The 13,181-nt window shown below is 48.7% G+C and overlaps 1 protein-coding gene and 2 non-coding genes across 4 annotated transcripts; all 3 read right to left on the bottom strand.

Moving 5' to 3' along the window:
- Positions 1-7,855: 7,855 nt before the first annotated feature.
- Positions 7,856-13,102, bottom strand: RPSA (ribosomal protein SA). Of its 2 annotated transcripts, XM_074150386.1 has the most exons (7): positions 13,075-13,102; positions 12,626-12,793; positions 11,319-11,437; positions 9,796-10,041; positions 8,505-8,633; positions 8,097-8,265; positions 7,856-7,998 (listed from the first exon to the last, which is right to left on the bottom strand). In XM_074150386.1, exons 2-7 carry the CDS (start codon positions 12,756-12,758, stop codon positions 7,904-7,906), a joined length of 891 nt encoding a protein of 296 aa, XP_074006487.1. In that variant the 5' UTR covers positions 12,759-12,793; positions 13,075-13,102; the 3' UTR covers positions 7,856-7,903. The 2 variants fall into 2 exon arrangements, with proteins under 2 accessions (XP_074006487.1, XP_074006486.1); XM_074150385.1 differs by lacking the exon at positions 13,075-13,102 and having other exon boundaries at positions 9,796-10,051; positions 11,314-11,437; positions 12,626-12,758.
- On the bottom strand, positions 9,465-9,623 carry LOC141466960 (small nucleolar RNA SNORA62/SNORA6 family). Its single transcript, XR_012463322.1, has one exon. It is a non-coding gene; the product is annotated as a small nucleolar RNA SNORA62/SNORA6 family (small nucleolar RNA).
- Positions 10,527-10,686, bottom strand: LOC141466961 (small nucleolar RNA SNORA62/SNORA6 family). The gene has a single exon (XR_012463323.1). It is a non-coding gene; the product is annotated as a small nucleolar RNA SNORA62/SNORA6 family (small nucleolar RNA).
- Positions 13,103-13,181: the final 79 nt, after the last annotated feature.

Genomic DNA, 13,181 nt, shown 5'->3' with positions numbered 1-13,181 from the left:
CCAAGTCCTTCTCCTCAGGGCTGCTCTAATAAAACTAATGACCCACTGGGAAGCTTTCCCTTACAAGTGGCTGCAGTTCAGCTCAGCCTGGGAAACTCTCTGCAGCTCCTGCTCAACTTTCCACACATCTGCCACCATCCCCGCATGGGACAGGGCTGTGCCACAGCAGCAGAGAGCCAGCAGTGGGGAAACCTCCACCTCTGCACTGCCCTGAGTATTGGCCCATGGACAGAGCCAGGACCCTCACCCAGGAGCAGTGGAAGGCTGCTGTAACTCGTTCCCAGGGAAAGTCAAGTGTCAGGCACAGGCCCTTTCAGCCACTTACGTTCCCCCCACCCAGCACCAGTAACACGGCAGGTAAGTAGCTTTAAAGACCTTTTCCTGGCACTGAAGAGCTAATCTATCTGTCCTGGAACAGGACAAGTCACCACCTGGGTATGCAACACTACAACGGTGCCACTGAAGTGAAAGGCAAGTAGTGCATTTAAACTGGTTATCCACCAAACTGGGCCAAAACCATCAGTTCATCGGGGTGAACCAGGTGCACGTTGCTCACAGCACTCCTCCAACCCAAAGTCCAGGAGAAAAAAAAAAACAACAAATATCAGTCTAAAAATATAGAGGGGTCACACATAGCTGGAATAGGGTTTTTTAGGTGTGGTTTTGGCCTGGACAGCATGCAAAGCTCACATCTCTTCATTGTCACTCCAACAAGAAACGTAGCAAGACCTCACGGGCACGTCCTGATCCTCCTCCTTCCACCCTGCCCCACGGCTACCATCCTCTCCAGTGCCAGCCTGCCCAGGGACAGGCCACCCCCTGCCAAATTGGGTGCCTCTCGGCCACCAGCGCATCCCAGATGGGTGCTGATTCAACCCCTCTTAGTCACGGTTCATTTATTAATTGCATTTCAGACTGTTACCCTCCTCGGGTGATGGGAAGACAGCACTGATGCATTGGCAGCCACAAGCCACCTGCAGAGGGCTTGATGCCCCTTTCCTGGCATGTCCCAGCCTCAAGTTCAGAGGGAAGACTGAGGGATGGAAGGCAGAGCCTTTGAAAGCAACATCTGTTTAAAGCTATAAGTGTAGGTGAGAAGCAGGTGAGAAGGGAGCCTCAGGGTGTTTGGGGGGACAACAAGGCACCGGCCTGAAGCTCAGAGCCCATAAACGGGTCCACAAACACCAAGGTGGTGGGACAGCACTCCTCACCTCTTCGTGTAAGTGACCTCTCTTCGGGTAAGTAACCACTCACCTGAAACCCACCCCATTGGAAATGCACCCCACCAGCACTAGAGAGGTGGGATGCGGGGGCTCCACAGCACCAAGACGCATCCTAAGCGGCCTCCATTAGCCTGCCTGTAGCCAAACAGACAACAGAAGGGAAGGTCAACCCGCTATTCTTGTCACGGTAGAAGAAAAGACTCCCAAGATTTAAAAGAAAAATTAAATAAATGCAAAGGCTTGACACTTACCTGAGCACAGCAGCCTCCATCTCCCGGATCCCAGGGAAGCAGAGCCAGCACAGATCAACCTGCCACCACAAAAGGACAGCTTCACAGAGTGTTCATCCCACCTGGGCACCATACGATGTTGACAACTTGCAGCATTTTATATCACAAGTCTCAGATTTGACATTTTAATGAAGTTCCTGCTTCTGTATTCAAGGTATAGTTCGAGAAATCCCAGTTCTCATTTTGAAGCAAAACCACAAACAGGTAGCTTTCACAGAAGGAAAATAAAATTTAAAACAAGGTGCAGGAGCTGCCTAGAAGTCAAGGAGGAATCCAAGCCATGCTTAAGCAAAGAAAATTAAGCCTTAAAATTAATTTCAAAAATTTTCAAAGGGCTGAACCCTTGAAGTCAGAAAAAGTAGTTGCTAGAGTCCTTGGCCCTTCTGAAGGAGCTGATGGAGAAGCGCTGACTGCTAGTAGCGTTCAGGCGAAGCGGGTTTGCCTCACAAAGCCAAGAAGAAAAGCCAACAGCGTGCTCCTTCCTACCCCACGCTAGTCCTTGTGAGCAAAGGGGAGGAGACCTCCAATGGCCAGCACCTGGAGCTCGTAAAGCCTCACCCAGCTGGGAGCAGGCGTGTGGCTTAAAGGAGCATCCAGAAAAAGATGCTGTGGAGAGGGAAGTGGTGGTTTTTGTTTATACCTTGTCTCTCAAATTAGAGCTTCTAACAGAGAAATAACAAGTGAAGGGAAGTGGTACACGCTCTGATTCCCTCTCTAGACATGCTGCTTATTTTTTCTCTATTTAAGCAAAGACAACAGGTGCAGGGAATTGTATACCTATGAGTTTTGGGAGTACTAGGGAGAAGACAAGTCACTCCAGAAATCCTAGAAGCAATACGCCAAGCGGGACAGATGAGCTAGAAAGTTTCCAAGGCATTTTCAAGTAGGAGCCCTGTGTTTCCCTGGAAAGCCTGGAAGCCAGCAGCATCCCACACTTGCCCCCTTAGGGAAATTTAAAAGCAAGATCCAGGTTTGCAGCTGAGCACAAAAGGCAAGTTTAACACCCTGATACAGAAAAACAGTAGGGTTTGAGCTTTTTTACAAAAGCTGTGTTATGATCCCTGTGAGACAGCACCATCCTGCTACAGGGAAGCCAAAAAGCCAGGCGAGAGGCAGGGCAAGCGCCAGCTGGACCAGCTCTGCTCCAATAGCAAGAGATGGAAGCTGGAGAGGGAGACACTTCACTAGTCCCACAGCCAGGGGATTTGCAATGGTATCAAGTCTCTCCTACAGCACTGAATAGCAGCTGGAATATTTAGGAGGGGTAGATGATCTCTTTCACCACAGGGAATCACCCCAAAAAGTCCAGGTGTGCTTACAAAGCAGCTTTTGACCATCCTTCCCTCTAGCTCTCCAGCCGCCACCTGTCCAGGCCACCAAGCAGCAGCTGAAACGTGGACAAACCAGGAATAACAGCCCCATCTACCGGGGTCTTGGAAATGATCTGCAACCTCACATTTTGCAACTCTGCAACTCACAGCCGTCATCCACCCGAAACCTGCCAGGCGGGAGCGATGCTCAGGTGTTTGCCTGCCCCTAAAATTTTAGCCACTTTTGTTAACACGCCTGTGCCTGGGAGTGGTGAAAGGCTGGTATGTTCCTCCTGACCTCAGTTCAGACCCATAAGGCAAATACCCAGGCCATCTCCTTCACTCTCAGCACCTCTTCAGCTTTCCAGAGGTGAGGTGGCAAACAGCCCCTGGGACCAGAACCAGGTTCTTGGGCAATGCTAACAAATTCTGCATTACAAGCGGTAATTAAGAAATGCGAGCTTCAACAGCAACTTTCTAGGTTTTATGGCCGCACCGTGGGGTTTCCAGTCATGGAACCCAAGAATGAGGAGTGCCCATGCGCATGGTGATGGCAGAAGCTTGTACCAGTCTTTGACACAACTGTCCTCATGGCAGCCCAGCTCCAAATTGTGCAACGTGCAACCTTCTTTGCGTAACCCTAAATCAAAACCTAACCCACACATAGGGTGGGTAGGTGTAAAGTCCCTTTGAACAACTCAAAGATTAATTTTTTCCAGTCCTCAGCATCCATCTCTGCCCCACACCACGTGTCCCATCCCCTCTTCTTCTGAGCTGCCCTGCTGTTAAAAAACCCAAGCCCCCCTGGTAAGGGCAGTGGGTACACGATGCTGCTGAAAGGTGGTCTATGCTAGATGCACAAGGAGGCTGTGGCACCCCTTGCTCTGCCCAAGAGGCACTAGGAAGACTCAAAATCACAGAATCTTCTTGGTTGGAAGGGACCTTTGAGATCATCAAGTCCAACCAACAAAAAAAAAACCCAAAACAAATAAAAAAACCAAACAAAAAAAAACCACCAAGCACCAAAACCAACAAAAACCACACAAAACACACACCCACAACCACACACCCCACCCACAAACAGACACAACCCAACAATCTCGGGCACTAAAGCGTGCCCTGAAGTGCCATGTCTACACGTTTCTTAAATACCTCCAGGGATGGTGACTCCACCACCTCCCTGGGCAGGCTGTTCCAGTGCCTGACCACTCTTTCAGTAAAGTAATTCTTCCTAATATCTAATCTAAACCTCTCCTGCCCCAACTTCAGACCATTTCCTCTGCTCCTGTCATTATTCCCTTGGGCAGAAGAGGCCAACACCCACCTCTCTACACCCTCCTTTCAGGGAGTTGTAGTGGGCAATGAGGTCTCCCCTCAGCCTCCTCTTCTCCAAACTGAACATGCCCAGTTCCCTCAGCCTCTCCTCGTATGACTTGTTCTCTAGACCCCTCATGTAGAGAGTAAGCCGAGTGCCTCAACCCAATAAACCCTTCTGGGTGTAGCACGATGGCATTTAAAATGAGTGCAGATTTCGTACCAGAGCAGGTTTCCCTGGCCTTCAAAGAAGGGCTAGAGAGCCACCATTTCAAAGGCCACAGCCCATGTTCTTTAGAGGGATTTATTTTATTCATGCTTGAGCAGCGTTAGTAAAAACAGCAATCCTGTAGCCGGCGAAACAAACCCTGACAGAAATATTTAGGACTCTTTCACATGAGAAGAGACAGACTGGTTAAACTTGGGCTTTACGAACTTTATAAACTGAGGTTTTAAGCAGAAGCCTAGAAAAATATATGTTTTTTCAACCACAGAGGAAAATAAAACAAAAAAGTATCTTCATTTTGTAGTTTTATTCATCAGTGACTGAATGTGCACAGGAATAGCTATGAATAAAAATGACACCCCTTCAAATTTGGACAGCAGAAAAATGGCAGAGTGTATTCTTAAAAATAGAAGTATTAAAAGAGCAAAAAAAAAAAAACAGCTTCAGGAATCAGTGTCACAGGAAGCAAGAAATTTAAAAAATCACAGTTGTGGGTAAGACTGTAAATCGCAACACCGTGTGTGCCCAAGATGTTTATCACAGCCTGCTTCTTTGCAGGTGTCGTGGTTTAACCCCAGCCAGCGACTAAGGCAGCCGCTCGCTCTCCCCGACCTACAGACGGGGAGCAGAACAGTTCTGCAGCCGGGATTTAAGCGAACGGAGCCGAGTCCCTCCAACCGCGCATAAAGCCCTTTGCTTCCTGTAAAAGAAAAGCTTTTATGTAATCCTACAACAATACTCTGATACTAAAAATATGATGTGATTATTTGGGCAAAGAAATGACCGGAGAGGAAAAGGAATGTCTATGAATTGGGGGGGTGGGCACATAAATGAGGGAGGGAATTAGAAAGCGCTCATCTCATGCATGAGATTCATGGATCAGATGGTAGCATATTAGCAGAGAGGACTCTTCAAGCATCTCGTTTCTCCAGAGGGATTCAGTGATGCTCACCAACATCAGCTAGCTCCTGTTGAGACCGGATGTGGAAGAGAAAGGCTCTCCTAAGAAGCATATCCAGCCCAGTGTCCTGGCTTCAGCTGGGAAAGAGTTAATTTTCTTTCTAGTCATTGCTGTGAAGGGAGTGTCAACAATAATACCTATTGTATTTAGTTGTTGCTAAGTGATGTTTACACTATTCAAGGACTTTTTTTTCAGCTTCTCACACAAGCACAGACAGGATGAAATATTCCATACCACAGACATCACATGCAGTAGATAAATGGGGGTTAGTCAGGGGGGGCAGGAAACCACAATCACTGCTCAGGACGGTGCCAACTCATCAGGCGGTGAGAGCTACCCCTGTCATTATTATTATTATTGTTACTTTTCTGTTATTGTTCCTATTAAACTGCCTTTATCTCAACCCATGAGGGTTTTTTTATCCCTTTCCCCCCTTTCTTGGGGGGGGCAAAAAGGGGATGGGGTGAACAAGTGACTACCCTAGTTATCAACTGGGGTTAAACCACGACACCCAGTCCAACCAACCCAAAACCAGAAGGTCATGGAGAAAGGGAACACTGCCAGACTCTCAAGGGAAAGAAACTGTTTTCACCAGATGGAGACCTCGGCCTGAAACACTTCAGGTCAAACCAGATCAATCCAGAAGAAAACAGTTAAAAGTTCTCTGCCGTCCTTTTTCAACATCAATACTGCACTTTCCAGAAAAAAAAAAATAAAAAAGCATAATAAATAAGGCATTATCTCTAAGAACTACTAGCTCCTCTTCCTATCCCTCTGCGCTGCCTCAAGAGATCATACACGCAAGGTGTTTGCCACAGGGGAAGCTCTGGCAGATGTAAGATCTCCTGCCATGTCTCTGCTGCTGCCTCCACCCCCGTGCTGAAGAACACAGCCTTTCCGCAACATGCCCTTTGCTGCTGCAGCCAAGGCTGCCTCCTCCTCTAAAGGGCTGCTGTTCATCCCCTCTGCAGGGCTCCAGTCAAAAGAACTCTCCTTCCCCACCTCAGTTATCCCAGAAAGGTAATTCTGAATCCACAAGCAAAGATCAGGCCCCTGACTCTTTTCCCAGACTGCACGATCCACCTCTTACTGGCAGTCCATGGTCCTAAAAAAGACACTTATCATAAAAACATCCAAAGTGATGCTTTAGGAAATCCTTAGATGACAACAATCACAACGTGCCAGAAACATTTCAGCAACAAGACCCCGGGTACAGCTATCGCTGATTTAAAACAGCCCCATATTCTCAGGATCTGGAACAATTTCACATGAAGGAGGTTACAAAACAGATAAAGAAAAGGGACGGCGGTGAAAACAGCAACAGCAGGGATTCAAAGCGCAAAGGGGCAAAACCATGCACGCCCCGAGTTTGGAAACATTTAATGTGGAAGGGCAGAAAGGAAAACCAGGGCAACAAGTTATTCTGGGCAACCTCAGAGCCGGGGAGCAAATCAGCAGCTGCTGGACCAGCTGTCCCTGCTCCAGCCATGGGTCCCAAAGCAACCAGGCTCTCACCCCACCCTGAGGGGTGACAGGCAGTGACAGACCTCGGGCAGCAGGAAGAAGCCCCCCACTGCTGGGTGCTGGAAAGCAGAAGACTCCAGGACGGGCCAGAAACGCACATCCAAAAAACATAAAATGCCCAAACAGAATGGGAAGGGCCCTTTCAAGGCCCAACAGCGAAGTGCTCAGGTGCCTCTTAGCTAAAAGCTGTTAATTATTAACATTATCTTCAGCTGCCTTTCATCTAACAGGTAAAGACAACAGGAAAAAGCATAAGCTTCCTTTGGACAGCTATTGTGCAAAAATATACATAGCTTACTTTAGGTATTTTTACTGCTAATTTGCATCTTACAGTAAAAGCAAACAAGTACAGGTGCTAAAGGAAAACAATTTAATACATTCTTTACAGGTTGATTGCCATGGCCGAAGTCAGAAGACCAGTGAGACCATGGCAACATGGAATAGGGGATCCAATCTGAACACTTGCTCATCTCCACCAAACCCATTTCTCTTCTTGAAGGGTCTGCCTCCCATTATCGCTATTAATCGCAGAAATCATACAATCCTCAGAATAGTTAAAGCGGATGAAGTAAGTTGTTTTTTTTTTTGAGGATTGCAGCAGTATTTTTGAGGCAGAAATGGGTCACAGGGATGCTAGAACTGCTGTTACACCACCAGAGCAGCTCCCAACTTGAGGGCTCTCCACACCACACAGCCAGGCAGCTACTCCCACCCGCACCTGGGACCACAAATGGGTGAAACTCCAGGTGGGGGCAATGGAACGCCCCTGCGGGGCGAGCAGAGATTCATCTGCCCACCAGCCCTGGAAGGAAAATGGGAATGCTGCTCCAGGGACGGGTGCTGTAACCCACTGGGGAGGGCGGGCAGCAGGCCACAGCCCCCAACTCCACTCAGGGGGGTGAAACGGCAATTTACAGACCCTCCCACCCTTGGCCAAGGACTGCACCCCATGCTACCCACGTATTTCGCCTGCCAACCAGTTTTAAAAAAGCAGTACCAAGCACGGTGTGTATTAAACCAGTCTTTATTTCTCTCACAGTACAGTGGGACTGAAGTTACGACCACTCCGTGGCAGTGCCGACCCACTCGGTAGCCTGGGCCGTGGGAGCTGCTGACCAGTCCTCGGTGGCAGGCTGGGCACTCCAGTCCTCTGCAATTAAAAAGACAACAACACTTAGCACACCCCAGCTTTTCCCACTCACTACAACACACACCCCCACACTCCCCACAGACATCCCCCAAACTGACCGGTGGGGAACTGCTGGATGGGCACAGATGGGACCTGCACTCCCTCAGACCAATCTGCAACCTCTGGCTGAGGAGGAGCAGTGAATTCCGGAGCTGGGGCTGTCCATTCGGTCTGGAACTCCTCCTTCGTAACGGCTTTCTCAGCAGCAGCCTGCTCCTCCTTCTCGATCTGCAACGGAAGAGAGCCACCTAAGTCTCCCACCAGAAACACCTCATCGTCCTCACTGTCACACAATAGACAATACGCACCAACTAACAACAGACAAGACTAATTAACCACCACCTTAACTATGAAGTGCAATTATTGTACTGGCAAAACCCCTCTCAAGAGCAGGCACACGGGACCATGGGGCAGGAGCACAAGCAGGACACCTCACACAGCCATGCTTCCTTCCAGAGGTCTCCTACCTCCTCAGGATCCCTGTAGAAGTATAAGTCAGGCATGACTTCCCATGGATGCTCACGGGAGATGGTGCCACGCATGCGCAGGACCTCCCGCGCCAGCATCCACCACATCAGACCCACTGAATGGGCTCCCTGGAACAGAAGAGAAAGTACGTTAAGATTTCCTGTGAAGCTAAACCTCTGAAAACAAAGAATCACAGAATGATATGGGGTTGGAAGGGACCTCTGGAGATCATCTAGTCCAATCCCCCTGCCAAAGCAGGTCCACCCAGAGCAGGTTGCACAGGAACGTGTCCAGGTGGGTTTGGAATGTCTCCAGAGAAGGAGACTCCACAACTTCTCTGGGCAGCCTGTTCTAGGGCTCTTCCACCCTCAAAGTGAAGAAGTTCCTCCTCATGTTTAGATGGAACTTCTTATGTTCAAGTTTGTGCCCGTTACCTCTTGTCCTGACACCATTTTCTCTTTAAAAAAGCAAAACTTCTTTGCAGTCAATCCAAGGTTCTTTCTTGGCAAGAGAAAGGCATTACTTGCTAATGCCCACGCTTACATACTTGGACCAAGGAGAGGGCAACTTTTGAAGACCCCAGTGACATGTTTCAAGTCTCTGCAGAAATCACAGCACACTTCAATCACCGGCACCTGAATTTGCTGTATATACCATATCCTCAAGCAATTTTCCTGCTATGGAGTTTCATACTGCTCACTACCCCACATGAATCTTGCCCAAAACAGAAGGATTACACTTATCACATATGCTAAAATGAAGAAATGGAAAACTTGACCAGATGAGCAAATCTTACACGCATGCTCAGATTTGGCTGGCATTAGTTTTGGTGAACGACAACATCTAGAGATCAGAGTTTCCCGTCCCCCTCACCTTTACCTATCAGGTGGTTTCTGGGAAGGTAACATTTCAGAGCAATTTCTTCCATCAGTTCACTTTATCTTTCATTCATATTCACAAACTGTGGCAAGAATAACTATCAAACTCCACTCATTGGGCCACAAAGACCCTCATGGCGTCAGCGAAAAGTCCTGCCAGGTTACTATAGCACACGTCCTACACTTGAGAGTTCCTTGGCCAGAAACTGGCCTCAGCTCCAAGCTCCAACTGTGTGCAGCTCATCTCCTTCTCCCCATCCGCCTGCCAGCTTGCAAGAGGCCTTAATTAGCTCATCACCCCAGGAGACATGGAAGATACAAGCCAACCCTCCCCTGCAGAAAGCATCCCCATCTTGCAACCTAGGGCATGCTCTGGAGGAAGCAGCTTTGAATGCTACAACAAAGCCGTTACCTTATTGTTGCAGGGAATAGCAATATCCACGTAGCGCAGCGGGGAGTCGGTGTTGCACAGAGCAATAGTGGGGATGTTGACATAAGATGCCTCTGTCAGCGGCTGATGATCAGCCCGGGGGTCCGTAACAACCAGGAGTCGTGGCTCACGGAAAGCTGCTTGGATCTGATTTGTGAAGGTACCGGGGGTGAAACGTCCAGCAATAGGAGTGGCCCCAGTAGCAGCAGCAAACTTCAGAACAGCACGCTGCAAAACGGACCACAGCAAAGATGAAGCAGGAAAACTGCATTTTCAACCGAATCATCCGGGTATGCTGTCAGTGAACTATTTGTTTCAGTTCCTGTGAAATCAGGGCTCACCAACAGCTCTGCATTCAGAATGAGACAAAGTAAAAATGCTACGCCAACACCAAGAGTTAAAAAGACCATCTCCACCAGCAAAGCAAGAACTCAGGACACAGAAAAAAACCCCTTTTTTTTCCCTGAAGTCAGTTGCAAGCTCTACTCCAAAGTCTCACAATCAAATCATGGAAGGGGAGATAAAGCAAACATCTTATGAAAAAAGCAAAGCCAATTTCCTTCCATGATTTCTACATCCTTTCATTATCCAGTAGCACAACTTCAGGAACCAGAGGAAAAGCTCAGCCATAAATATACACAAACTGTAGCTGTGTCCATTAAAATTGCAGTTGGCAGTTCTTACAACAGCTTTTAACTTCTCAAGACAGCTGGGCATGTGGCAGGGCCTACTATCAAACTCCATTCATAGAGGGAGTTCCCTCTCCTGGCGTTAGCGAAAACCCTGCCATGGGTTTGCTGTAGCACACTTCCGACACTTGAGAGCTCATGGGCCAAAAACTGACCTCAGCATCAAGCTTTAACAGTGTGCAGGTGAGGTCCACAGGAACCCGAGCTTTTCCTTTGCAAATCCACCCCATGCCATACATAATCTTCCTGAATGTTCGTGGCACAACCTGCATTACTCCGAAGAAACTAAGCTGACAGATAAACTTCAGACACTAATTGCATTTTAAAGATTGCGTCCACATCTATGACAGAATTATTCTGCTAAAAATCTAAAGACGAAATTAAAAATTGTTAGTTACTACACCTTGCTCAATATCAGAGTAAACGATTTCTTCAAAAACTTTTGTATCAGGCACTTATTGTCCTGAAAAAGCAGTGCCAATGACTCAAAGAATGACTGAGGGAGGGAAAGGGGGTCACCAGGGAACTCACCACTAACATGCCAGAAATCCAACAGGAAGTACCCAAAGGAGGATATGAAAGAAAAATAAGTTATCAAATGCCCTGAAACTACAGAAATGGGGGGTGGGGTTTCAACTGATCTCTTCTAAGCTGCAAGTGTAACAACACAAGAAACATGCTTCCAAAAAAGTGTTCCTAGGACCAAAATTTGTGTTACTCCCTTTTATCATCAAGCTGCCACAGGCAGGCAATGATACATGGCAAGACAGTCCTGCTCCCGAGACTGCAAGCCTCATGACCAATAAATGTCCATACCTGTCCAGTATTTCTAGAAGAAATGACGCTCACATCAGCTGGGTTCTCAATGGCAACAATGGCACGGGCTGCCAGGAGAAGCTTTTCCCAGGTCCTCTTCAGATTGATGATGTAAATACCTATTGGTGAAAAAAGGCTTTATAGCAACCAGCAAATACAAGATCTTAAAACGGGACAGCACTTGTCTGCCATTAAACTTGTCACACGGCTCCAGTTACTCCAAAATTCTAGTTAATGGAAAGCTATTTCAAGGCAAGTCCTCCCATATGGTTTTAATATACCATACTTCCAACACCTTTTAATATGAAACAGGGCCTCGTATGAGCATCAATCATAAAATCATAGAATGGTTTGGGTTGGAATGGACCTAAGGATCATCTAGTTCCAACCCTCCTGCCATGGGCAGGAACACTTCCCACTGGACCAGGTTGCTCAAAGCCCCATCCAGCCTGGCCTTGAACACCTCCAGGGGTGGGACATCCACAGCTTCTCTTGGGCAACCTGTTCCAGTGCCTCACCACTCTTGTAGTAATTTTTCCCTGATATCTAGTCTAAATCTACTCTCTTCCAGTTTTAAGCCATTACTCCTCATCCTATCACTACATACCTTTGTTAAAAGTCCCTCTCCAGCTTTCTGGTAGCCCCCCTTCACACACTGGAAACCATTATAAGGTCTCCTGGAGCCTTCTCTTCTCCAGGCTGAACAACACCAACTCTCTCAGCCTCTCTTCATAGCAAACATGCTCCAGCCCTCTGATCATCTTCATGGCTCTCCTCTAGACCCACTCCAACAGGTCGATGCCCTTTCTGTGCTGAAGACTCCAAAGCTGGGCGCAATACTACAGGTGGAGTCTCACGAGAGCAGAATAGAGGGCTAGAGTCCCCTCACTCACCCTGCTGGCCACACTTCTTTGATGCAGCCCATGATGCAGTTGGTTTTCTGGGCTGCAAGCACACATTGCCAGCCCACACTGAGCTTCTCAAATCTCTTAATGAGGTGCAACTCAGATTGAAGTACAAAGCAAACAAGCACCAGAAATCACTACTGAGACATTAAAACAGTTTTTTTCCTATAGTCAAGAACTAGAAGAAGCGCCCAAGTCCACTGTGATTGAATTACCAAGTTCTAAAATCTGTATTGCATCCTACTTCTCAGAGTAACGTGATTCAACCACTTAAGATGTCTGCACCTTTCAGGCCATGGAGAAACTGCTAGGGAGCTCAAGCACTAGCACTTTCCTGCTTTCCTCAGCTGTGCCCACAAAATCCCTGCTGCCCACTCAGGTCCACCCATCCTACGCATTTACCATCGCTTTTTCTTTTGTAAATATACTGCTCCATCTGGAAGTCAAGGTTGGTGCCTCCCAGGTGAGTGCCGGCAGCGAGGAACTTGAGGACATCCTCCTCCTTCATCTGCAGGACATCGAGACCTCCGGACATTGTGGGGTTTCCCTTAGGAAGCGACGACAGGGAACCTGTGGGCATAAACCGCCGGCTCAGCCGGGCGAGGACTCCCACCTCCCTCCGCCACATGAGGGCCGCCAGGAGCCCCAGCCGCCATCTTGGCCGCGCCGGCCGCCTCTTCCCACCACCACCATCCGCCAGGCCTTAGCCTTCCCCGCGGCTCGCCCGGGTCCGGCACGGCGGAGGGGCGCGCAGAGACCCCCCCATCAGCGCGGCGGGGCGCAAACACAGGCACCGCCGCCGCCCCCGAGTCCCCCCTCCCCGTTTCCCCGAGGCGGCAGCCCGGACTCACGCTGACAACGCCGTGTGGAGGCCGGGGCGGAAAGGGAAAGCCGCGCCGCGTGACGTCTATATATAACCTCGCTGGCCAATGGGGAGCGGCGGGTAGGGCGGGGCCCC

The sequence above is a fragment of the Numenius arquata genome, chromosome 7 (assembly GCF_964106895.1).
Source record: "Numenius arquata chromosome 7, bNumArq3.hap1.1, whole genome shotgun sequence".
Classification (NCBI taxonomy): domain Eukaryota; kingdom Metazoa; phylum Chordata; class Aves; order Charadriiformes; family Scolopacidae; genus Numenius; species Numenius arquata.
The sequence above is the reverse complement of the archived record's forward strand: the minus strand, read 5'-3'. Positions and strand labels throughout refer to the sequence as shown.